This window comes from Semicossyphus pulcher, unplaced genomic scaffold (assembly GCF_022749685.1).
Source record: "Semicossyphus pulcher isolate SPU_LCO1_2020_fin unplaced genomic scaffold, fSemPul1.0.p SCAF_28, whole genome shotgun sequence".
Lineage (NCBI taxonomy): Eukaryota > Metazoa > Chordata > Actinopteri > Labriformes > Labridae > Semicossyphus > Semicossyphus pulcher.
In genome coordinates this window covers 438,526-466,254 of record NW_027211702.1, presented here as the reverse complement: position 1 = coordinate 466,254, position 27,729 = coordinate 438,526, and the positions used below count along the sequence as shown (strand labels likewise).

Genomic DNA, 27,729 nt, shown 5'->3' with positions numbered 1-27,729 from the left:
AAGGAAAACGTTAGCAGGGAAAGGCATCAAGGTAATTTAAAGTGTGTTTTCAGGCACCAAATCACTACATGTCATTTTTATTTTTGACACAGGGACAAACGTTTTTTTTATGAAAAGTTTCCAGGTTAGCAGTCAGCCTCAGTTTCAGCACTCACGCTTAACGTGTTTTGATGCATCCGCTCCAGTATCCGATGTATACTACTGAAGCTGGGCCTGTCTGACGAGTGAGTGCTCCAACAGAGCCTCATCAGATTATACAGCTCCAGAGGACAGTTCTCAGGACAGGAGAGGATGTGACCATCCCTCACAAAATAAATAACCTCCTCATGTCCCATACCATAGTACGGCTGCATGCCATGGGAGAAAATCTCCCATAACACTACACCATACGCCCACACATCCGATTCAGTGGTGTAGCGGTTGTAGAAAATAGACTCTGGGGGCATCCAGCGAATGGGGATGGCATCATTCTCGTTGGCTTTGTAGTAATCAGCTGAGTAGATGTTTCTGGAGAGCCCGAAGTCTGCAATCTTCACCACCATTTCCTCCCTAACCAGACAGTTCCTGGTTGCAAGGTCCCGATGGACGAACTTGCGCCCTGATAAGTAGGCCATTCCTGCAGCAATCTGCTTTGAAATTGATAACTGCTCAGTACAGGAGAGAGACACTGCCTCTAGCTCCAAGGAAAAACTGCGACCAGACAGGCTGGCACAGCTGAGGGTGCGCACAGATTGTGTGGGAGATCGTCGACGCAGGTACTCATTGAGGTCACCGTGGGCCATGTACTCGAACATCAGACACATAGGTTTACCAACCGCACACACACCTGGGGAGGAAAGCATACAGACTATTTTACTTCATGATATTTCACATACAGAATATACTTCTGAGTTCTGCATTTTTCCACCAGAGGTTTGAGAGAAAAAACACAAATATGCGACCACATAAACGCATCAGTGACATAATTAATGTGTGCTCAATAAAGTGTATTTGATTTCTTTTACAGTAACTTACAATGAGTTCATTCACTGAAAAAGGTAAATAAGTTTGCAGCCCAACATAAATATAGACTTAAATAAATAGGACATTGGAGATTATGGTCAGAGGGTTGTGTCCAACATATTCATTCTACTTTATTTGCTACATATATTCATTACCTTTTTAAAAGAGCTGCTGTTTGCTTGTTTATCTATGCATTCCTGTAAAAGCATTTTCCAATGTGTGCTGCTCAGAGAAATTAAAGCACACACTGTGCATGCTGTGCAGAGCCCCAACAGCCCTGCATAAGTTGTAGCTGTGCCATTCATAAAACCTGGCATCACACTGACTCCACATTATGAGTACTTTATGGCCCTGAGGAAAATATAATAACAAATTACCAGGTCTGCCAACAGAAAGAAAAATACCCCCCTTGGATCAGACAGTGGTTTCAGTTTCTCTTTCTGCAGCCAGTTTTAGTTCGGGCCCTTGCAGATTGTGTCTATTTTCTTTTCAGTGTAGCCCATGATTAGTGCGTTTGTGGTCAGTATACTGAAGTGCACTGACTCATGTTGGCCACAATCATAATTTTGATTTAGTGCACTTCACTGCTTCTGTTTCTGAATGGGAACCTCACCGACCTGCCAGTAGACCTGTCAATTCAAACTCCTTCAGACTTTGTTTAAACCCACAGAACAAAACAAAGGTCCCCAAAGTACTAAATATTTCTGGCTGAATTTTGGGGAAAGCCGTTTAGAAAGTGATACATAACATTTCACTGTGATGTGGTTTGGAGGCCATGCTCAGTGAGTTCATGTCCTGTGGGTCACAGTGGGACATATCCTAAGAGGACAAATCCCGATTACTGCTTCTTTAGGTTTGTGTGCGAGTGTGGGGAAGTGGGGGGTCTACACAAGCAGGACTGCAGTTCAACAGTAGCCCTCACAGCTGATACGCTAAATATACAGAACACATGGACCCCGGCCTGCACACATGCAGCTAAATAATGACATGCAGACATATGGCGCCTCTAATTTTGACACATGCATGTCACGGATGATGCACATATTTTTACACATGATTTTCTGTATATTATTAGACAAGAGGGTAGTAAGAGGTTAACTAAATAATCAAATCAACTCTGGTGTCATGTCTCCAAAGACCTTAGTGTTTCAGTGTGTCACGCTACATGTGAGTCATCTAAAACACTGAACAGAGGACATATGATTTTGTAGTTTGTCTGTAAAGTCTCATTGTTTTTAATGTTGACGTAACAACATTTCACAACCACTGGAGCCATAAAGTGGGGCAAAGCAAACCATCTTCTTTTAGCACAGCCACTGACCACTGACTCTTTTTACTCACTGACAGTATGTTGTGTGTCTAAATGTCTCCCTGGAAGTATATTGGGATGCAAGCTGTTTGTATTAGATTAGATAGGCTGTATTAGAGTAGATAAGCGTTAATAGAGGACATTTGTTTCACTCAGGCCAACAAAGGCACATTAGTTGTTAAGCAGCACTTGTTTACGGCCAAACAGTCTTGTCTGTATCTAAAGGTTTTTTAAAACCACCATTAAAAAGATATGGAAGAAATGACTTTAGTTGTTAGTGTCTGAGTTTGGCTGCATAAACTACCTTCAGCTTTAAATGGTGAATTAGGAGGTTGCTTGAAGCCTCTTAGGCTTTCTGGTTGCCTTGGTTTTTAGATAACAATTATAGTTGTCATGGTTACACGTCAATCACATCATCATCGGTTCAGCAATATTATTGTCAGTGTATGTAAGCTTCTCCAAATGGACAACAAAACGAATACAAAAATAAAAGAGACACTTTAAAAAACATGAGAATGTTTTGTTGTTTGGCCCCGGATAAAGATGTGAGCCAAAATATCTACTCTGATTCCATAAAAACAAAACTAAGAGTTCAAATTAGTCTTTTAGTTTCTTTACGGTCACCATACCTTAACCATACTGTAAATTCCAGAATAATTATCTTTCCTTACTAAGTTAATTAGCAAGAGCAAAATAAACTATCTACTTGCCAAGACTTTTCTTTAAAAACAGAACAACAGAGCCATTACCCACAAGGCAACTCAACCAACAACAGTTGGATTAGAAATATGGATTTTTTTTCCCCCAGCAGCTCTTATTTTCTCTCTCTCTCTCTGTGTTCCTGTATCTGTTTTTGCACTTTTCTTATCTTTCAAACAAACACACTACTGACACTGACTAAGCATTTGTACAATATAAAATCCAGCTGTTAGGGTAGCCTCTCTGGAAATCTGATTTTTGCCTTCTCTCTCTCCACATACAAAGGCACTGACCTAGGAGTCGTACGATGTTCGGATGGTCAAATTCAGCCATTAGGGCTGCTTCTCTCTGGAAGTCATTCTGCATGTCAGCAGAGGCCTCCTCCTTCAGCATCTTCACAGCCACCATAGTGAAAGACTCCATTGGCAGCAGGCCAGGTGCCCTGCATCAGACAGACGAACACAAAAATATTCAAACACAGACAATGTATGTATGCTCAGTTAGTCGTCATAAAAAGGAGATAAATTGTAAGGATTGTAAAAGTTCATTTCAAGGGATTGCTTCTTCAATAATCAAAAATGATCTTTTTAAAAAATCCTTATACTAATTCATTTTCTGAGCCATGTGATTTAATTGTCTCATTTTTAGTCAACTAAAAAGCAGCCTTGCAAAAAAATGCAACTATTCATTGGACTGTAAATGCCGGTTAGAGGAAACATGCATCAACGTCACGGTCACACACAAATGCACACACCTTCTGTGTTGTCTAGAGGGGCAAACTAATGTTAACATGTTGTTTCTAAGGGTACATTCTTTTTAGCACGACCATAGAAAACTATGCAAACATACATACATACAGTATATATATCTTTTAAATAATTTTACAGTTTACCTTGGATGTTTGCACTGACAGGATTGCATCCAATTTCGTTGTACATGTACAATTACAATAAAGAGATTCTGATTCTGATATTGAAACGCTCACAGTCACTAACACACACTCACCCATATACACACACCGGGAAACTACAGATTGAGTCCCGTCTGTAATTGAAGAGGATATTTTCTCCTGTAGTTTTTATATATTTCTGTATAGGTTGTGTGTGTATGGTATATGTGAATCTGTGAAATGTGTAAATGTGATTTTTGATTTTTGATTTTCTGTACCCTTGAGTGCATGCCTAAACAGGAAAAAAAACAACAGATTTTTTTTTACTTAGCAGTAATTATTTTTTTGTTTTTTGCTCATGTTTCCTGTTTCTGGCCTTTGATGCGTGCATGAGTATGTACAGTGTGTGTGCGTTTGTAAACAGGTACTTTGACTTTTGTGAGGACAATTTTGAGTTTTAGACTCTCAGAATAAGGATGATGTTAAAAAGTAATATCTTGGTTGTGTCACTTCCAACAGAAAGTGTTAAAGAGGCCAAGTTAAATTAATAAAATCATTTTAAAGTAGGTCACATTTATAGTTTACAAATGTGTGAGTCTAAGAGTGTGTGTGTCTGACATATTCCCAGGGGTGTCCATATGCTGCACCATTCCAGTTTTTATTAAGGGATTACCAGCTAGCTTGAAGGACATCTCCTGGATCTGCATGACTACATGCAGGTGTGAAATTTCCATTAACATCTATAATACAGTGCTGAATGTACTTTTATGTACTTTCTGCACATCTATGAGTGATATTTATGCAACATCACAAACAGTGGGTCAAAATTCTAAACTGCACTCAATGGCGTGATGGACAATAGGCAAGTGTGTGGTGTCGGCTGATATAATGCAAATTAGCAGCTGTTAGTATCCAGTGTACTTCAGCAAAGGCTAATATGAAATGTCTTTAAATCCTGGCCCTGTATAAATCAACTTATTATAATTCAATATTGCACTTTGAAAACAAGTCACCATACATGCAATTAGGTCTTCCCAAACATTTAAATTCTTGACAAATTTCTGACATTTTCCATGTTTGCAACTGAGTGCAAAATGATGAACGTCTTCAAGAAAAGACTGTGAAAGTACTGTAAAAGGCTGCCAGTATCACAAGCAACTGGTGAGAGATCATGAGGTAAAAGGGCTGTGGGACATGTGTAGGAGGAGTTGAAGTCTAATCCTGCTGAGATTTATAAAGTTAGAGAAACTTGTATCTCTGTATATCATCATCTAAGCTACACTGTAAATTGGCTGCAGTGGTTCTCAGTTATTGATTGCTTTCAGTAACTGAAAAGTCATGCTAAAGGTAGATTATTTATCTACAAATAATAAATATGGAAACAAGTGGTGAAGAAGCAAACAGCAAACTTTACACAGATGTTGGTGTTATTATAGTTTTTTGTGTGTAAGTGTTCCGTATTATAGATTTCGGACATTTTAGAAGTGCAACTACTGTATGACACATAGTCTAGTATTAAGTGTGATCTTCGGGATTAGTCTAAAGTGTTCGTGTCTTGCTGTGAACAGGGTCAGTATGAAGTGTAAGTGACACCTGAAGCAGCTCCCCTTGTGACTTTGCAAATGACGCAGCAGTTCTCAGAATGACCAGTGGCCTTGTCGAGTCACTCTATACCCATCTCCCACTCTGCAGCCTGTCTGACCTCATTCACTTCCTTTTCCTGAGAAACATCCTCATGTTAGACCCCTGTTATCATGATTAAATAGTAGTATGTGCGATCTCTCTTATGTGTGAAAGGCTCTTTATCCTCTCCTCATTTTCTACTCTATTCCTTCTTCTATTTCCCAGTTAGACGAAGTTAGAAATGTTGCAATTTATATCATTTACCCTTTCCCCTCTGCTTCATCTCTCACCTCTCTCTTCATTTCTCACCTTGCTTGGAAAACCCGTCCGAAGGCTCCCTCTCCAATATCTCTAACATATTGGATATTATTCCGGGGATACTCGAGTGCCAGCAGCTTTGAGTTTAGCAGCAGAGGAACCCGCTGGTACATGGGGTTGGGATGGAGTCGATCCAGCAGGAGCTCTGATGGAAGGGCACTCAGCGTTGGGGTCTCCATCGCTCTGCAGATAGCAAAGAGAGTGATGAAAAGAAAGGTGCACACAAAGGTGGATGCACAGAGCTTTGCATATTGTCCGAATGTCACCTCTTCCTGTTTCTCCACTGCTTCCTTTGTCTGCGGCAGGCGAGGATGACGATGGTGAGGAAGACCGCAGCTGCAAGTGAAGTTAGGATGATGACAATGACAGACATGGAGTAAGCTGGAGATGACACTGCCATGGGAGGGAGGCGAGAGGTCTGATGAGGGCCTGCTGACTCTGGCTTTACCACTGACGGACACAGACAGTCACATTAAATCACAGTAAATGTTAGGCATTAAAAGGGACACAAGACAGATGAAAGTAGTACCTGGTACCATAATGGTCTCCCCACACTGCGGCACAGTGCAGTACTCCCAGCGTATGTTGGGATTTGAGGTGTAACACCAGGGTTTGTCACTTATTTCTCCAGGGTTCCTACAGTAGTTGTCTGAGTTTTTCAACTCTGGAATGACATCCACAGACAGCCGGTGCTGGTGGGGAACCTAAAGGACAAGACAGAAGGGTAGAGGAAGAGAGGGGAGAAAGAACAGAGAAAATCAGCAAGGACGACATTTGCCCTTTTGTTAAAAAGGTTATAAATGTTATATGCAATATAAAAGGAACAGGGCGTGGGCACTAAAGGCTTTATGTCATGTTAGAAATTAGCAGTTCCTTCTTTCAACTGGAATCCTGCCTGTGGATTTAGAGGTGCTCTTGAGTAAAACTTTGGAGTTGGATCTCTCTTGAGGGATCAGCATGGTCCATAAAATCCTTTTCCTGGAATGCTCAAGGGTAGGTACAAGCAGATTTTCATGGAGACACATTTAAGTTTTCCAGGAAATTTCAGACCCTTCAAAAAAAGAAGCTAAGAAGCTTCAAGTACTTTAATTTTTAAGGTCTTGTTTAGGGTCTACAGTAAGGTTACAGTTTAATAGCTGCAGAGGGTATAAAATGTTATACAGCGAGGGACATGAGGGGTTGCACTGTGGTTTCTGCAATCTGGAGTGCCAACTCAAACACTGAACATCTGGTGTCTTTGTGTGTCATAAGCTTTGGTCTTCGAAAGAGCACTGGTCTAACCTATCCCTGGAGATGTGAAGTTATGAGCTGAAAAGGCTGGTACAACACATGTGCTGCAGTAGCTGGATGCATGAAGCAAAGTCCTCATGGAGTGGGTTTCCCACTGGTGCCAAGAATGTTAATAGCAACCATTCCTCATCGCTAAACGACAATAAAGGTTATTTGTCATATTCCAAAATATTCTGTATTAAAATTCCCGGATCCAGCACACCTGCTGGCAGGATGACATAGTTTGTCAGTGCTGCCACAAAGTCCCAAAAAAGCTGCATGGTTAACGGAAGGCAATATTACAATGTTACAATGTCACAATTTCATTTAGCAGATGCTTTGTCCAAAGAGACCTACATCTGAGAGTTAATACAACACAAGCAACGATCGAGACAGGAGGATGAACTCAGTAAGTGCCAAAAAAAAGTGTGATTGGACATAGGTGCCAACAGGCACCAAAAATATAAATGCAACACTTTTGTTTTTGCTCCCATTTTTCATTAGCTGAACTCAAAGATCTAATACTTTTTCTATCTACACAAAATGCCTCTTTCTCTCAAATATTGTTCACAAATTTGTCTAAATCTGTGTTAGTGAGCACTTCTCCTTTGATGAGATAATCCATCCACCTCACAGGTGTGGCATATCAAGATGCTGATTAGACAGCATAATTATTGCACAGGTGTCCCTTAGGCTGGCCACAATAAAATACCAGTCTAAAATGTGCTGTTTTACTGTATTGGGGGTTGGGGGGGTCAGAAAACCAGTCAGTATCTGGTGTGACCACCACGACACCATACACGCTGTCTGCCATCTGCCCTGTACAGTGAAAACTGGGATTCATCCGTGAAGAGAACACCTCTCTTAAGTGCCAGAGGCCATCGAATGTGAGCATTTGCCCACTCAAGTCGGTTACAACGACGAACTGCAGTCAGGTCGAGACCCCGATGAGGACGACGAGCATGCAGATGAGCTTCCCTGAGATGGTTTCTGACAGTTTGTGCAGAAATTCTTTGGTTATGCAAACCGATTGCTGCAGCAGCTGTCTGGGTGGCTGGTCGCAGACGATCTTGGAGGTGAAGGTCCTGGGCTGGTGTGGTTACACGTGGTCTACGGTTGTGAGGCCGGTTGGATGTACTGCCAAATTCTCTGAAACGCCTTTGGAGACAGCTTATGGTAGAGAAATGAACATTCAATTCACGGGCAACAGCTCTGGTGGACATTCCTGCAGTCAGCATGCCAATTGCATGCTCCCTCAAAACTTGCAACAACTGTGGCGTTGTGCTGTGTGATAAAATTGCACATTTTAGAGTGTCCTCTTATTGTGGCCAGCCTAAAGCACACCTGTGCAATAATCATGCTGTCTAATCAGCATCTTGATATGCCACACTTGTGTTTTCTGATGAAAAAGGTCTTGTTAGAAACACCAGAGGCTCATAAAACGTTTTCATATCAAAAAAAGTGTAACAGTCATCAAAAAATATAAGGGGCAACATAAAAAAGGACTGACTGCTTTAATGTACACGTAGAAAATGAAAATGAGTGAGTGTGCTATTCACTGATGATGCATAATACCACAACAGAAGAAAGATTTAAGAGAATATCTTGCAAGAATGAAAGGTGAGTTAGTTAACTTCTCACGTAAAGTAATAACTGGCAGTCACATGCAGTAGTTATCGTCCTTCTCTATAACTTAAATTCGTTTCTCAACAGTCTCTGTACAAAAAAGTGAATCAGAGTTTGGCTGCAGTATGTCTCCATGACTCAGCACAAAATAGAACACTATTCACACTATGCACAAAATATGTAACATATGTGTTTAGTATGTGCTGGACATGAAGGTGATTTTACTATGCAGGGAACATATGACATATGGAACAGAAGAGTTTTGTACTCATTTCCTACAGGACTCATAAGTGCTGAATATTTATATCCATTTTTTTTTTTTTAAAGTGTGCTTAAAGACATCTGCTCTGTGATGTGTACAAGGTACTTCAGACCAAACCATTACTGTATGATCTTATGTTGCAGATTTTAGGAAAACGCCACAGACTGTTAAAACTATTAGGAACAGCTGCTTTAGCGGAGCAGGAAGGCAGGTAAAAGGTTCCCTCTAGTTTCAACTGTAAATTCACCAAGAGTATTACACCAGGAGTCATAGACCAGGGATGATTCATGTAAGAGAGGGATAAATTAAGTTGAAAGACACAATTCACTTTAAAGGTTTTCATTCAATTTTTGTGTACATTTTCAAACACAAGAAAAGGCATCGTCATAGATTGACACGCACTGTCATTTTTCTCTACCTCTATCGGTTTTCCTGCCATCTTGCTCACACATGGCTTATGTATTATTACAATATTAGCTGTGAATGCACATAGAAAAACACATATGCACCCTATTATGAAATAGTTCAGGATGTTGCATGTAGAAGGTAGGATATTTTTTACTTTTTTGTTTTACTTTTGTAGAATGGGCTTACTAGTGCAATTGAACAGTGAATCTGACCTGCTCAATTAAAGTAGTCTAAAATAATAAATCATTAATCAGTGTTTTCAACACATATTCTCGAAAAGGAGAATGATGATTTTAACCTTCTGTGTGTACCTCAGTGAAAATGGTGCAATCAGCTTCACATTGACCTCTGGGAGAACTGCTCCAGCAGAAATGATCCCAATCATGCTAGTAGCCTATTAAACTCACAAAAGGAAATGAAAGCTTAGAAGCTGGCCAGGAACTGAAACAGGATGGGATTATTTTTTGATGATTATGCTTTACAGCCTCCTTTAATTTATATTTGGTCAGCACATTAGCTATTTCACATATGTGTTTTTCCTGGGAGCAGCACATGCTACGTTCTCACAACCTGATGTCACTCTATCTTCTCAGTAACTTTATATTCTGAGTTTATTCTTGGCCTGTAGTTCCCAAACGTTTTAAGGCCACCAACCCCCTTCCTGGTATTTTTTATTCCAGCCATCCATCCATTATCTTCTGCTTATCTGGGGCCGGGTCACTGGTGGCAGCAGGCTCACCAAGGCAATGGTAAATTGGTATTTTTTATTTATTTATTTATTTACAACAAAGGGTCTTTGATTAAAGACAAGTTGCATGTGGCTAGCATGGAAATTAAGCTAATGTTAGCCTCATGAATTAGTTGAGTTTTAATGCATCAAGCTGACTCATTTTAAAGGAAGAATCCTGCAAGAGGTCCTAAATATTAATTTGATGGCTGAATGATATTCTGCTACAAGTGCCTTATAGAAGCAGTAACAAATACAACACCATGGGGTTACTACAGAGTGGATCTATCTGGGCTTTTGTAAACATAACCTTCGCCCTTGAGGAATAAACCATATATGAACTGCTAGGTTAAGTCGCTACTTTAGGTTGTAAGACAGTAGAGCATGTAAGACATTTGCTAACATTTACAGCTTATGTAAGAGGAGACAATGAAATAGTGTCAAATTAAAAGTAAATGCATTGTTATCAGTGCTGTAGCGTTCTCCTGACAACATAGATAGAAACATGTGTATACTGCAACATGTGCATTGTCCCATCAACCAGTAGAAGGAGACAGGAAATCATGTGTTTTCAAATGTAATGTTATGTTCAATGAAGGGGACACAAATGGTCATTGAGCTTATAATTCTTCCAGTGCGGGAAACCAAATCATTGTCCTTGTGAGGAAATATTTGTATGTCAGAGACTCTGTTGGATATAGTATTCATATTTTCCAACATTAAGCTCTAATGTGCACAAGGTTTGGGGTGTGCGTGAGACAGAAAAACACAATGTGTTGTGAAATGAAAGTGTGAGCCAACATTGTGTGGAGAAAAAAATAGAGACGAGAGAGAATGTGCAAATATTTGTAAATCGCATTAAAAAGCAAGCATTCGCTCAATGCCACATACATGTCTGTGTGTGTGAGAGAGAACCTAACATTTTAGAGTGTGTGTGTGTGTGTGTGTGTGTGTGTGTGTGTGTGTGTGATGGAGTCTGTGCTACATATGCGTGTGAAAGCTAATTGCTTCCAGAGGCAGGATGTGACATGATGAGCCCCTCCCTCTCTGCTGACCTGGCACACACACACACACACACACACACACACACACACACACACACACACACACATACACGCACACTGCACAGGAGAGTAGTAACAGTTCACCCTAACAGACCCTCTCACTGAGCAAAGCCATAAAAACATAAAGAGGCTTTTGGGCCACAGGGAGTATGTGTGTGTCAGTGTGAGCACATGTGTGTGATTGTGTTTGCACTTGTAAGCACTTTTCAATGTTTTTCTGTTTCTGGGTAGAGGTCAGGAATGTTTGATATAAAACTGAACATCCACCCACAAAATAACAAGTATTAGTTTTGTTGGTGGCCTTTTGGTCAAAGCCTGTAGTGTTATCAACACAGTTCAGCATTCCGCCGGTCTTCTTTTACCTTTTATCTTTCTCATGGTTAAGTTGATTGCGATTGTCAGGACATTACGAAGCCATAATTTCAAGCATGCGTGACAGTAAATATTTCATTTTGCTACCTGAGAACATTCCTATAAGCACAGAATGCATGTGACGTCATGGCTTTAGAAACACAAACACACAAACCTGTTGGCTCCATGACTGACATGGTGTCCCAGACCTCGTCACATTCATGCGTCCTTGGTAGAAACGGCCTCTGTCATTGTAACATGTTGCTGTCGATACCAAACAGAATGGATTTTGGATTAATTTGTTATTTTAACAAATGAATCTCGAATGTCCATCTGAGATCATTTCTGACGACTGTATACAAAAACATCTGAATATGCATTTTGGCACTTACTTGTTATTTGATCTCGCTTGATGTCTAAAAAAGGACAAATGAAAATAAATATCAGAGGATGAACCGCTATTTAGTAAAAAGTATATGATTGAGAAATAAATGCTGCACTGAGGGTTGATTCAGTACAGTTTTTAGATGACTTCAGCAAACATACAAACTGTTATGCCTTAACGCTTGCAGGCATACACCACACACTCAAGTCACACGCTCATATACACACACACACACACACACACACACACATACAAACACACACACAACTGTAGCTGTATATTTTGGCTCAGCTAGTTAAACCCTCTTAATGACCTCATCAGTATCAATGACCTGAAGTACAGCAGGCCAGGCTTTATTTGGCCCTCGGCATACAAGTGAGTGCACACAGCCAACTCCTGCTTTCCTTTTACATAACGCTCCAGTTCCTGTCTGTTTTTATGCTAGACTGCTGTGCTCTTCCTGTATCACAGATTTAACACATGTAAGGTTAAGCATATTCTTGTAAAGCCATTTGAAAAAAAAAAAAGGTCAATGTAACTTAAAGTGATAATCTCGAAGATTTTCATTTAAATAAATGTCTGTTAAGTCACTATCTATCGCCAAATGAGGTAACACAATGGTGATTAAACCCATGGCCCACTGATGAAAGCCTTTGCATTATGGACTGGGTGTCGGTGGTGACTTTTGCAGAAAAAATGTTGCGTCCAGTTAGTGACGTGTTTTCCATCACCCAGCAGTGGTTGGTCTGCCAGAGAGGGTAGGCGGAGCTAAGGTGCTGCTTTTCCAGCCTCTGCAAGTGTAGTTGATGACTACAGATACAACTTCAAAAATAAGTGAAAATCCAAAGAAAAAGAAACAAACATGACACTCAGATGAAGGCAAACAACAAAAAGGAAAGCGACTGTCAGCAAGAAAAATCAAGAGTTACAACCGCGGACATCACACATGCAACACTGTTTGGATATCCAGGAAGTTTGCTCCCGCAAATACCGTTTATCGCCATAGGTGCCGCCAAAGAGAACAAAACTGAGATCTTTAAGATTACCATTTCAAATTCAGTATGTTAATCAGTGGTTTTGACAACGAGAAACAAAAACAGAAACATTTCTTTTTTTTTTAACATTGCATACTCTAAGTTAAATAACAACACTTGCATATAAACCATTTGCAAACTACCTCCTCAGAGGAGTCCCTAAAATGTTGATGTAAAGGAATGAAAATATGGATGCTTTGTGTGTGGCAATTAAGACACTCTTTAAATGTTGTAAATATGCACGCTTTTATGGAAGAAACTTAAATCCGTCTCGGTAAAGGATGACTTACCTACAAAAGGGACATGTGTACAAGCATCAGGGTCTGCATGAAGACTTGGTAAGGCCTGACAGTTGGGCAGCAGTGAACTGTGAGTGTTAGACCCAGTGACAGAGCTGAAGAGGCCAGGCTGGACTGAGCTGCTGCCTTCAAGTACCAACCACTCCTTATGGCAGTACAGCTCTTTCACTGCCAGGCAGTGTTCTCTGTTATGTAAAGGGGGAAGACATTTATACTTCTTTATCACTTCAATTTACTCCCCTACTTCTTCATAGCATCTTATATGCATTGTTATACTTAACTATCAAAGTTAATAAGTGAAACTAAGACACACATACCTGCAGACAGGTTTAGGGGCAGGTCCTAACCCTGATGGATTGCAATCAGGGAAGGAGGAGTGGCAGAGCAGTGAGCGCACCGCAGGGCTGCACAGCATACTGAGTCCTTCCAGCTCGGTCCACCAGCTCTGAACCAGGTACTCTTGCATGTCCTCCGGGTCCGAGAGGGAGGAGTTAAAGAAAACCAGCAAATCTTCCTGCAGGATGCTGCGGCACACATCTCCACGATATGCGCTGCAGTAGCCTGCGACGCCCTTGTAGAGTCTGGGAAGAGAAGACATAAATAACCATACTTGTAGAGACAACTATACAATTGTCTCATTGCTTATTGCTTTAACCTTCCCCAGCAACACTTTGTATTTGAAAAGTATTCCATTCGAAAGAACCATACATCCATTATCTAAACCCATTTATTCCTTGCAGAGTCATGGCGTACTGGAGCCCAGATTCCACTGAGTGAGAGATGTTTGTACCCAGGACAGGTCACACATCTATCAACAACACTAAACCATAGAAACACATAAACGCATTCACATGTTTGAGCAATTTGATTCACCAATGACCTGCATTTCTTTAGACCATGTGACTCATTTGTACTGGCTCATCGGTGTAAGTGATAACAAAATTAGACCTGGGTAAAGTTGTGTTACTATTCAAAAAATGTATTTGCCAAGTAAATTAATTTCTGTTGAGTTGCATACATATACTGGAAGATTTCAAGAAATTAATGTAGTTGAAAGCGTCCAGACAACATGCTATTTAATTACCCAAAAGTACGGGAAATGGTACAGTGTGTGAGTAATGGGCATTTACAGTAGGTATCCCTCAACACACTGGGAGCAAGTGAGCCATGCTTGGCACTGCCTTTCGTCTGTAATAATATTGCCTGGAACCATTTGTAATTTCTTTGGATGTGTATTTTCCCCCAAAAAGGGAAACATTAAGGAGTAGGAGCCAGCTATGTGTCCCTGGAGCAACCAATCTTTAGCTGCTCTGGCTGACAGTTAGCGAACTCTTGTTGAGGTGTGTGCACAACATACAAAGGTCAAAGGGTCATCCATGTATTTACTTGACTCTTTTCTTAAAAATATCCCTGATGTTGGACTAGAAACAGGTTGTAGAAGGTTCATATGAAATGGCATCCTGTCTTTCTACCTTTAACAGATCAGTCATACATACATACATAATCCTGCCTATTCCCATTGTGTCGGCCTACTATGTATGTTCCTCTTCCAGCACAGATATAATCCACATTTCTTTCTGTCTGCCTCATATCTACAGTCTTTCTTCCTGCCTGTCTGTCTGACAGCATTCACTCCACCTTCCTCTCAGCCTGTCTGTGTACTGCAGCACTTACAAACTCCAGATGTTGCCTCATGGGGAGGTTGATGCTTCAGCAGAGTACAAGTCAAACCATCAAACTTAAGCTGACCTGTAAATCTATTAACCACATCATCCAACCATGTCCTCCTTCTCTTTACTTTCTCTCCATGACTCTCTGCTTCAACATCCTATAAATATATGGTCCAGATGTGGTCATGAGTTGGCAACTCATGTAAGCTCTAACCATCAAGCTAGATCCTTTTATCAGTCTCTGACCTGCAATCCTCTGTCTCTTTCTTTATTTTTATTTCAGAAATTCTCGTCAGGCATCTAAAGGCCAACATTTCCTCGTTCTCCTCCTTTATCTTCTTCTCTCCCTCACTCACTTTTCCTGTACATAGTCCAGATGTGGTGACTGGGTTGTGTGTTGTCGTTCAGCAAAGTTCACATTCAACTCTCACCATATGGGTGACTGTGAGACCGGCTCCCTCTTGGTATTGCGGGTTTACTGACAAAGCTAAAATGCATTGTTATATTCAACAGACCCAAAGAAAGCTACGGCACTTACGTTTCTTCACACAAAGTGGTTATGGTGCATGTATAAAAATGGCTGTGTAACTTCAACTGGGATAAAACATGTTTTTTAAACTTTTTAAAAAACAGTATAAAGATACAAGGCATAGACAATTTCTCTTACCTCCACTCTATGGGGAAGTGGCAATATCCAGAAAATGTTGGTTGAAGAAACACAAGCAGGAGAAAAGGTGACAAGAGAGGAGGTGGACAAATGAGAGGAGGAAAAAAGACAAAAATCAGTCTCAGTATAAAGAGAAAACCAACCATGGTGCTTCTATCACCAACTCATAGCAAGCTGTGAGGAGAGCCAGGGACAACCAGGTGGAGGGACAGTGTGTGAGTGTGTGTGTGTGTGTGTGTGTGTGTGTGTGTGTGTGTGTGTGTGGTCAGGGAGGAGGGGAGGTGTGTTTTTTTAGGTGACTATGGTCAGTGGGTGTGTGGGCAAGTTTGGTTGAGGTATCGACCAAATGGGGGGACAACAAACAGCTGAAGACACACAAAACACAACTAATGAAACAGTTAGCATTGCTGAGGCAACCCCCTGACACTGACATATACACAGAGGCCTTTGTAAGTATCTATGGCTATTTGCTGGACTGAGATACCTCAGTGTCAAATGTGAATGGAAGTGTGTCTTTACCTGCCACAGTGACTCTTGCAGTTGCCTTGACAGTGTTGGCTCCGGCACTGTGTCTATTGGAGGCCAGGCATGTATACAGGGCTGGTTTATTCACCGTCACTTTAAGAATGGACAGTATAATCTCTCCTGTCAGAGTCTCTTCAACTGATGCACCTGAGATCTACAAAAAATAGAACAACAACAACCAGAATTATTGTCTTATGCAGAACTGATAGAGTATATTTGTTTCGGTCAACTAGGGGGCAGCAGCAACAACCTCAAAGCACAATATAATGTGTTATAAAGTTGTTGTATTGTAGGAAATAGTTGCCTGTTTAAACATTTGGAGTTGTATTTCAGGCCACATAATTAATTTATTTCTAATATTCTCTGTCATTCTATCTTTGTTTTTGTCTCTATCATTTCCCAAGATAAATATCTGGCTCTATAGCTTCTTGATGCTCCATTTGTCCACCAGCCAACTGCTAACTATCTCTGGATGTGAACAATGTGCACATTGGATTTTTCAGAGCTTTTTAAAAATGAAAACAGGTGCCTGCTGCTGATAAAAAGTGTGGATGAGATGTGAGACTGAATCAAAACAGTAAAATCTCATAGCATAAAACCAGATGCAATACGACTAAGAGATATTGCAGAATTGGCAGAACGTTCTCTGTAGTGTTTTCACCACACATTGGACAAAGTTGTTCATATAAAAACATTAATTGCCTTAACTGTATGGCTTTATGAGGTCAATACATGCCTTCTTTCAATTCAGACCATCATGGCCAAATCATGTCATCGCACCCTTAGTGAGTTCTCTAAAACATCAAAGTACTTAAAGGAAACCAAATCTAATCAAGCTCCAGATGTGTTGTAAAGGATTCCATGAAGTTGAGCAGCATGTCTGAAAGCAGACTTTCCAAAATCATTGCTGGAACCTGTAGCTGAAGTCTGTCTGCTGAACACTTGGTCACAAATCTAAAGCTTATCAAATACTGTTGTCTTGTGTTAACAGTTATGGTCCAGGATAATAAGGCTGTGTTTGTTTGGTAATATTCAGATCAAAGTCACTCGAATCGAGCCAAAAAACTGAGCTTTAACCTTTGAGAATAAGCAGAGTAAGAGTCTATACATTTAAGACCACACCCACCAGTAATGCAAAATTTAGTTGCCTACCAAAATGGGAGCAGAAACAGATTTTGTTCAGATTACTTTTCCATCTTTAAACAGACAGCAATGTCAAAATGCTGTGCAGTTGTGTGCAAACATTCTGCATCAAGCAGATTATTGCAAATTATAGGAAAATTTGTCCTGTCAAAATGGCATCATGAATTTAAAAACAATTCGTAACACTGAATGTGTCAAGTCCTCAAACTCTAATCATAAAATAGTCCCATGGGTGTTGAGCTGGTAAAATTAAGTGCATAAAAACGTGGCAGTAATATTAGCACTTGTAATCATCTCAAAGATTTAAAAATTCTCTGGTATTCACACTGGGCAGATGTAGCCAGATAAGATGTGTTTGTTGTTTTTAGTCCCTGTATTCACGCTCACACATATATAAATGATTTATGTGACAGTCTGCAGTCTGTGTGTGAGTCAGGGTGCTCATGTGCGACGTGTCTATATTTGAGGTTGTGTGAGACAGCGCCTGTTTTTAGGACAAGCTTGTTCCAGCCACGCTGAAATTAATGACCTCAACAAGCTGCCAGAAAAGCAGCTCGCAGAGTCACTTTATTCAGCACACACAAGCACACACACACACAAACACACACACACACACACACACACACACACACACAGACACACTATTTACAAGCATTAAGGGCCTGTAATTACATTGTAGCTAGCACCCAAAACTATTAAATAGTCAGACATTATGTGATGTATGTCTGCCCACAATAGCATGAGTAAAAAATGTGTGCTGCCTGATTTAAAAAAAGACTTCTTTAAAGTTTTTAAGGTGGTAAAATATAAGTCCATGATGTAAAAAAAAAAAAAAAAAAAGAAGTAAATTAGGAGTTACTATATTATCTTACAGTTTCTAACAAGACCTATACAAGAGACACAAAATATTTTCCAGTTAAGTTTATCTCTCTTAGTCACATTTCTTGACCTCAACATACATGTGTTCTGTGTAACAGATACACGTCCAAGTAAGACCACAACATGGCTCGCCTGTCTTACAGCTAGCCAGAGTCCTTGGATCACAAGTCAACAGTTAGCAAAAAAAAAACATTAAACACATTAAAACCCCTTGTGCTCACTCCCTATTAAAGCTGATAACACTGTGAATCACTGGCTAAATGGAAAGCAATCTCTTCAATCCTCTGTCACCATAATGAGAATTCCTTTGCTGTTTATATCACTGATCTCACAGCCAATCTCCAGAGTGCAATGACTGTGTATGCATGTGTGAAGGGGAGAGACCCGTAGGGAGACAGAGAGAGCAAGGGATGAGTGGATTGTTTCTTATTTGTTGTACTGCAGTACTGGATCTGTTTGTGAATTTGTGTTCCCAGTGTCTTGGTTTCCCGATTTGCCCTTGCTCATGCACATGACTGAATGTATAGTAAAGATAGTGAAGTAGCCTTACAAAGAAAATAGGTCTATTGGAGATGTGCAGCTGCTTCAGCAATACTAAACATCTGACACCAAACAAGAGATCCGCCAGATAATCGGTGCTGAACAAATCATGGATTATCTTTTAAATTCACAGTCCATTGTTGTTTCTTCAGCCCTGGTAGGTAGCTGTTTGCTGCTGATTCCACAAAGTGCATCATGTTAATGTGGAGGTTGCAGATATTAGCAATTAGTTTCCTTAATAATTATAAACTAGTCCAATTGTGTTCTTAAAAGCAGTAGTTTATCTCAGCTGTATGCTACAACATGAAAAACTTAATGTGAGTATTTCATCACACTTAAATGCATGTGTTGGCTTTCCCGGCCATCCAGTCCATTATTGTCGCAGCTTTCCCATTATGTAAGGCTCTGCAGCTGACAATGTGTCAAAATGTCAGCTACGTGATAAAAATGTCTCTGATGCTCACAGTGGTGAGCGACATTGAGCTAAACTTAAGCACTGTGATAGAGACGAGAGAATTATAGGACAGATCACAAGCATTAATTACAGACTGAGGCTAACAGGACACGGATGGATGGAAGGAGGGATGGAGTTCCCCTCGTAAACAGTGATATTAATTTTGAATTGTTTGCAGAAATGTAATTTTTGTCCATCATGGGGATATTTATGTAGTTTAGTGATACAATCATATTGAAGCCTCACAAACGACTGATAAGAAACCCATATTTGCCAAAACCCAAACACTTTTTGCAATTTCTCAAAAAAAACCCACACTGAACCTGAACACTCACAGTATTCCCATTCTCCAGCCAGATGATTGTAGGGATTGGATTTCCTGTGGCGTTACACTCCAGTGAAATCTGGCTGCCATATGCTACTCTCTTCTCCTTTGGAACCCGCAGGATTCGTGCTGGGGCTGAACACACACAAACGCATAGACAGACACTTTAGACAGAAAAACTGACACACCTAAACTATTGTATTCCACGGTTTTGAGTTACATATGTTTTTCAAGTACATATGTACATGCTTAGCAGAAAGTGAAACCACATTAACATACATACCCTGTACCTCTATGGTGACAGGCTTTGAAAAGGCCAAACCAAAGCTATTCCTGGCCACACAGCGATACTGTCCAGCATCCTCCTTCTGTATGTTATGTATCTTCAATGCACCATAGTCAAGAATGGTAACACGGTCACTGATCTGGAAGGTATAAAAAGGTATGCTCTGTTGGTTTATTGATATTTAAAAACAAGCCAAAAAGAAGGGTTTTATGGTCACTTTACCAGACCTGATCACAATCCTGGTAGACAGAAACACTGTACTATACTTTCAACAATGACTTTGTGCCAATGGATGCTGTAAAATGTTGAATGTAATGAAAAACAACTTCCTGTCATTTTTTGTTGAATGCGTAAAAACAAAAAAAAAGTCCATACCTTGATAAGCTCATCATCTTTGAGCCAGGTGACATCAGGTTTGGGGTTGCCAAGGGTAACACAGGGCAACACTGCTTTGGATTCCACCAGAAGGGTTACATTGGTAGGATGGCGTTTGATCTGTGGCTCTGATGCAGAGAAAGACAAGAAAAGAGATTGTTTAGTCTTTTGTCTCAATGCTACTGTGAGTGTGTGATTATGAATAGAATCATAACATCTGAAATTCCTTTTAAAAATGTGGATTTAGTTTCAAGATTGAGCAGACTCCAGCCCTAAGACAGACATACTCATCTTTAGCTGCAGTGCTCCACAGCTCTTGGCTGGCTCTCCGATGCCGTTACTGGCGATGCAGCAGTACTCTCCATTGTCTGACTCTCTTACACGAGGAATGATTAGCATTTGTCCCTGCTCCCTGTTGATGTACCGGGGGTCATAGTACCTGAACCAAGACAAAAAACTGTGACTGTGAGCAAAAGGGACCATTACATATATGCGTTTTAAACTGTTTTAAATTAATAAAAATGTATGTATGGACACTCATTAAATCATATTTTGTTAGCCTGTAATTTACCTCCAAAACTGAATTTATCCAAGGATTTATCATTAACAGACATTTTTTATCTTTTTTCGGTCTTGCTGGTGTTAGCCAATAAAAGCTAACAATGGCATTACTACCATTAAAATTTGCCTAAAGTTAGCCCTTGGCCAAAATAAGCAATCAGCATGTTACTGACCCTTGATGGTTTACTAAAAAATAACAGATTATATAAAGAAGTATAATGAAAATTGATGTTTTATAAATGTATTTTAATAACAGCCATATGATGGCTAAATATAGCAGTTGTTTACTCGTTTTAAGCTTGCCTAGCAAAGTCAATGCTAAGCAGCTAACTCTGACATGTCAGTTGATAGCAGGTAGCCATAATGGCAAAGGAGACAAAAGAACTCCTACTTGATCAATAGAAAACAAACAGACATGAAAGCAATACCAATAAACTTAGAATGGGAAGTTTTTTTTTTTTAATAAGTCTTTGCCAATGGAACATAGCTGAGTTGCAAATAGCCTGATTTGCTTCAGTGTTACAAAAATAAAGATACAAAGTAAATGCCTAACAGAAAAGCATTGAAGATTGGTATATTCCTGAAAGAACCTGCTGGAGTATTAGTTGCTTAATGCCTTGGGTGTAAACTTACATTATCTGGTGGTTATTCTTTGTCCAAGTGATTTCAGCAGCGGGACGGGACTCCACCTCACAGATGAAGGTGGCATTGTGATCCAGGAGAACATCCACTGTCTCCAACAGGGTGATGATCCGAGGAGCTGGGAAAGAAAACATTTGTTACAAACAAAAATGTTTTAATTATCCCTCCTGCTTATATTTTTATTGCATTCTATTCCTGTTTCTCTATATATTGTTTTGTACACTTGTTTATATAATTAAATTCAAATATTTCAAATATTCTTACCACTTTATATTTCTTCATGCTTCTTGTTTGTACAAGAGCAACCGAATTTCCCCTCAGGAGAATTAATTTATTTCTGATTCAAAACAGGTTGTTGATGTTTGACTTTCTGATTTTCTGTACACTATTTTACACAATATGGTTCACTATGTTAGCACTGGCAATAAATGTGCTGTTAGGCTAAATCATTGTTACACAAATGTAGAAACCGTAATCAGTAATACACACGTTTTCTATCATGAGAGATAGGCTTGAAAACTGAGCATGTGTCACATTACAGTCCAGCTCTCAGAAGTGCAACCAGCTGAATCTTTTCAGCCAAATTATTTTGCATTCTTGCCCTTTTTTCATTCCTATTTTAGATTGATTCATTTGTTTTAGTCACTCACAGTCCAGCTATAGCTATCGACTGATGAGGCTACATCAGGGGCTTTTAGGTTTTTACAGCTTTGACGTGAGTAGAGAGAAAGGGGAGAGACCCTGCAGGAAAGAGAGAGGGAGAGATAGAGAGAGAAGTTGTGTATTGTAAAAGTTATATCCGAAGCCTTTGGGAATCTGGGAATCTGCAACTTTAAATAAGGTGGGGATAAAGGAGTGAAGAATAAGAGACATATTGTTGAACCCTGAAGGTTTGAGTTTTCTTGTTGAAACAACAATATTTTAATTCCAGGTTCAAAGACGGGTTCCATCCTCAGTGCACACATTGTTCTCCACTATCTCATTTCAGCAGATGGTCTTTGTTAAAAGTGGGTATATAACCAGTTCTGTGTACACTGATGGCAGTTATTAAAACCATCTGCTCTATCTCTATGATAAAAAACAGATAAATCCACAATATAGATGTGATCAATATTTACTTCATCTACATAGCCAACCTCAATCTTGAGAGGGAAATGTTGGAAAAATGAGTAGAGGGATTATTTTCAGACAAGAGGAAAGGAAAGCAATAAGTACTAGTAAGAAAATCTGATATTTATTTGTATACTCTGTGTTTATATATTGAGGAGGAAAAAGGAGAGAGGGAATAAAATGAGAGAAGACATGTTAAAAGGGAAAGGGTATGGAAGAAGACAGTTGTAGCACATGAGCAGCAACTGTTTTTTTGGAACTTGATCAGAGACATCAGGGTTACTTTAAACTTTTTATGAACTAAGGGGAGGAAGATGCAAAATAGAAAACAGAGGAGAGAAGACAGGAAAACAACAGAGCAGGGTCAAAGGGATGGAGAGAAAAGAGGAAAGGATGAAGGACATTATGCTTGTTTGTCTCTTGTGAAACAAAGATTTCACAATAAGGACAAACATCTCCTCCCCCCAACCCCAGGTCACTGCTGATGTTTGGCTTGTAAAGGAGTGACAACTGTAAATCAAACTGTAACCCTGACATGAGGTTAATCCGTGGTTTTAAAAACTGGGAGGCAAATTTAGCCATGGTTAAAGTAAGGTGAAATATCCTTCCAGTTCCTGTCATATTAAGTCATTTCATGTATGCAGTCCAAAATGTTATTTTTAGCCTTGCTGGCAACATGGCTCTATGGATGGCAACATTGATCCACAACTTTAATGAAATATCTCAAAGACTCTGATGGTTGAAATTAAATTCTTTACAGACATGTATTGTACCCAAGGGATGGTTTCCAATGGTGTTAGTGATCCCCTGACTTTTAAGCCAGCAAGTTTTAGATGGAACTTTGTTTATGACAAACTTTAACTTTTCATGATCCTTTGACTTTTCATCAAGTCATCAGGTCAGAGCTTCAATTTTATCAAATACTTTGGTTTATGGACAAATGCAGCAAGGATGTGACCATAAAACTGAGCTGTACTTTGTTTTTTGTACTTATTTTATTAAATTAGCATCCTTACATGCTGATCTGTGATGGTGAATTTGGTAAACATCATACCTGGTTAGCACGAGCATGTCATTAATGGTATTGAGCATGTTAGCATGAGCATTAGCTATTTGCTCAATATAACCTTGTGTGTAAGTAGCCTCACAGAGCTGCTAGTGAGTCTTATCATCCAACATGGTTTAACATGGCAAACTTTGATATATACTTAAAAAAAGACTTTAATTGTTCATTGTGGATGAAGACATATTTTACTGATGTTGTTACTGTCATGGCAGGTAAAGTTGAGTCCTTTTCCTCATTATTTTACTGTAACAGATGGACCACATCTTAATAATACAATTTTTACTGTGACCCTTCTTAAATCTTATCCCATTATTTAGAGCAAAAGAGAGCCTTGTCACTCAATCGTGTGAAAGGTTCTCATTTTGTTTCGAAACCAGAACTGACAAAATGCTGTTTAGGCCTTCAGTAAGGAGTAGGTCTATCACATCTGGCCACTACTGTATGTGTTACAAAGAAAATCCTTACCAAGTCCCTCTCATTGTTAATTACTTTCCTTTTATTTACTTTACAGACTGTCCATTCCACAACATAAAAATACTATACGTTGCTGGTGTGCAGGATGAGATAAAACTGCCTTTTGCAACTTTTGATGCACTTTACCATTGTGTGTAGGTCTAGATATGTATGTCCTTGTATACACTGGACACAGACACTATGTTCCTATCTGTCTTCCAGCTTACCTCATACTAAGTCTTTTACAATATGCCATCTATGAATCAGTTATTTTCTCTGTAATAATTACTATATTAATCCTTCTCACTCAAACCTTATATGCATCTTTTCTGCCTTTTATTTCCTCCTGCATCCATTAGGTCTCTGTTAACCTTTAACTCATTAGCTTACCCGTAACAATGACCTGCTTTAGAGCATCTAACTTATAACATCCTTTGGTTCCTTTGGTGTTTGCAGTTTTTCCTCAAGGTTTTTTCCATACTTTAAAGTCAAATTGTTACCAGTGCGCTCTCTCATTCATGAAGACCAGATAGAAGTTTTGATTTTGTTGTTTGTTTGTTTTTTTACTTGAAGGTTCCATTGTGGTCGAACAACAAGAGCAAACACAATTGTTCTACTGACATGTCAGGGGATCAGATGTCTGAAAGGTAGTCATCTATTGTTGTAGATGTTCAGTGCACACACACACACACACACACACACACACACACACATACTGAGCAGCCTTAATCAAAGATTGTTTAACCCATCATGGTCTTTCTAAATGCACAAGAGGTCTTGATTTGTCTTGCCACAGCATGTTTTACAGAAATACTGGCTCACAGTAGAGTTGTATTTTATTATTACCCATGGATACATGGGTAATAATAAAATACATAATTATTTGTATAGAGAATATCAATTCTACATGGTTACTTGTTGACTGCACTAAAAGAGGTGTGATATTGGTTTGGTTTATGCTGTCACTGATCAGTTATAATATGTTATATTTGTTTGCTCACATTTATTTCAAATTAAATCCAACAAACCAAAAGAAAACCAGCAGGACAGAAGAAATTAAATCATCTTCTGTCATCCAACTTTGTTTTTTTTAACTGACCCAGGCCTTATAAAAAATAATATCATTTCTGTATTTTTACACACCAGTTTTGCTTTACATCATTTATAACTGCAGCTTGTAAAACTGTGCTCAATCAACTTTATTTAACTTGTTTTAAAGCCAAACTTTGCTCATCTTTGGCTGCTCCTTTTAAGTCTAGTTAAAACAGATAAACTTTAGGCATTTAATGTTGGTAAAGCTTAACATTAATGAATTGCACTTTCCGTAAAGGGAGAAAGTTCCCAAAACTCTGAATATGTGAAACAAGCACAATCTCCAAGTTATACTTTAGGCCTTACTACTTGTATCCCAATGTGACATACATTGTTTAATATTTTATACTTTTTTTGAGGAGAGCTGTTTTTAATGCCATGGCTCACCTCCCACGTAAATGTTCCAACACAACCAAACCCTTTCTGACACTATTTTCCAAGGCCATCCTTGAATCATCCTGGGCTTAGTACCACCCAACACGGTTGTGATTGTTTTGAAGAAATACAAACAACCCAGAGCTTTTTCCCATTAGTGCAGAATTATGAAGGGTTCAACCAGACCTTTCTCCTCTGCTGGTACAGTGCAGTAATGTCTGGACACAGCTACAACTGCTACAACACAGGAAACACAGCTAACAAGTTAGAACTGTTCTGTAAAAACTAAAGCCAAGGTGATAAACTAGTGACCAATTGACTATTTGTATAAGAATTACATTTACAGACGTTAAAAAAAAAGTATTTTATTCCTGTATAGTCTTAAGTTTGTGTCCATAAAACAACAATCTGTAACTAAGCATATAAGGACTCATCACCTTGTTTGATAAAAGTGGTAGCTACAGACAAAACTGCAATTAATCTGAATATATCTAGAGAAAATGAAACATCCTCTATATCAGCTTTTTTTCTATACTTCATGTACTGTAGTTCCTGTTTATGGTAGAATATCCATTCCCTAATAACATGATTGATAGCTAAATCATTATTCACTGTTCAAGTTATTGTTGACAAGATGCCTTCAGTGATTTGGACCAACGAGAAGGATGCCATCCATATTCCAGCCTTCTAAACATTGACATACGACCCGTAGCACAGGTCGTCTGCCAAGGCCAAGCCCAGCCCTTCACCAACCCCACCTACGATATCTAACCTGGCAGAATGTCACAGCATCTACACCAGCTGTCTCCCCGATCCAATCTGCAGCAGCATGCACAGTACATCTGTACTTATAAAACATGTATTGTATGTCAAAGATCTACTCTGCAGGCCTATGCATGTGACTGTAACATTGTGCCAGCATTTGATACCCATCTCATGTCCTGAAATTCTGAGACCATGGTCGAACTTTGTGCCGTCATTAAAGGCCCAGAAGATGAACATTTGTAATTATTTCTGGACCTGTTTTCTTTCCTTCGCTATTACTTTTACATGGCAAGAGCAAAATGGACAACATGTTGAATACAACTAATGAAGTTACATTTTATTACTCAATACAATGCAGCAATAAATAACATCTGGTGCCCACTTCACAGAACAGGTTCTGATCAGATGTTGTGAATCAAAATATTGGCATAGTAGGAAAAGAAATTTGAAAAGAACAGCAGAACGAATAGCAGGCTCTTAACCACCTTTACAACACCCTGCAGAGAGGATATGCCAAAGTGTAGGAAGGATATAGATTTAGTCACATTTACACTATGTAGGCCTATAAACACCTTCTCGTTTTCACCGAAGGATGTGTTGGAAAACAGATTATCTGAGTGCTACGTATCTGGGGAAACTCAACCTTCATCCTCATTAGAGAGGGTAAAGTACAGAGGCAAGAATAGTGGATGCTCCTCATGGTATTTATTTTCTTTAAACCTGTCTATGTTGACTTTGTTAGTTTTCAGCCTACTGAGCTTAGAGTATTTACTTACACATACTGTATGTGGGCCTACACATTCATAGGGAAGGTGACACAAAAGCCCAATATTGTAAATATATGGCTATGTTGTTTATCTTTTCTTTGTTTTTGTGAACTCAGTTTGTGACGATAGGTATTAGAATATCTTTGGCACAAGACACGTCTATGATTTACACAGAATCCAACCTGTATTTATACAATACCTGAATGTGATTACACCATTTTGACAACTTTTGCTAAGAATACATTTATAGCTCATAAAGTATAAGCATATTTTAACCTCACGTACCTCTTTGTATCCCATAACTTGAGGTGACCAGAACTAGCAGAAAGAGGATCTTGACAACTGAAATGGCTTCCACAATCTTCATCCTGGCTCTTGAATGATCGCTCCTCACAAAGTGTATTAACAGGTACGGTATAAGCTTTTGGTTAGATTCCCATGACAGGTAAGAAGGCGCTTCTGTTGGATCACTTGGTGTGTTTCTACACTGTGTGTCTGCCTGTGACTTAGCCAGGGACAGCCATGAGCTCTGTGCAGGGACCAACTACGTTGCTGCGTGTGTGTGTGTGTGTTTGTGATGGACAGCGGCAGCTGCTTGCTGTCCTCATGTACAGTCACTCACTCTTGTAGCTTGTGCTGAAGAGTTACAGTAATACACAACAGCGTCGGTCCACTGTTTATTCATCTAACCACAGAACATTTAAGGTATTCAAGGTTAATTCACATTTGTGTCATTGAAGCTACAACAAAAACTGAAATGAAGACACAA

The 27,729-nt window shown here is 39.4% G+C and overlaps 1 protein-coding gene across 1 annotated transcript; it reads right to left on the bottom strand.

Annotated features, from left to right (window-relative positions):
- Positions 1-125: 125 nt before the first annotated feature.
- musk (muscle, skeletal, receptor tyrosine kinase) lies at positions 126-27,327 on the bottom strand. The gene is made up of 17 exons (XM_069677092.1): positions 27,246-27,327; positions 21,324-21,450; positions 20,417-20,568; positions 20,130-20,257; positions 19,752-19,893; positions 19,479-19,603; positions 16,122-16,281; positions 15,603-15,609; positions 13,583-13,846; positions 13,257-13,450; positions 11,940-11,963; positions 11,723-11,811; positions 6,377-6,544; positions 6,107-6,282; positions 5,832-6,023; positions 3,304-3,452; positions 126-826 (listed from the first exon to the last, which is right to left on the bottom strand). The coding sequence occupies exons 1-17, from the start codon at positions 27,325-27,327 to the stop codon at positions 126-128; spliced, it is 2,880 nt and encodes a 959-aa protein (XP_069533193.1).
- Between the last annotated feature and the right edge of the window lie 402 nt (positions 27,328-27,729).

Excerpts from the sequence above, each read along its gene's own strand:
- musk (XM_069677092.1), bottom strand. The coding sequence starts at position 27,327 with ATGAAGATTGTGGAAGCCATTTCAGTTGTCAAGATCCTCTTTCTGCTA. Across the intron at positions 20,569-21,323 it reads AAGAATAACCACCAGATAAT|GTACTATGACCCCCGGTACA; the intron begins GTAAGTTTACAC and ends GTCTTGGTTCAG. Across the intron at positions 13,451-13,582 it reads GCCCCTAAACCTGTCTGCAG|AGAACACTGCCTGGCAGTGA; the intron begins GTATGTGTGTCT and ends TTTACATAACAG.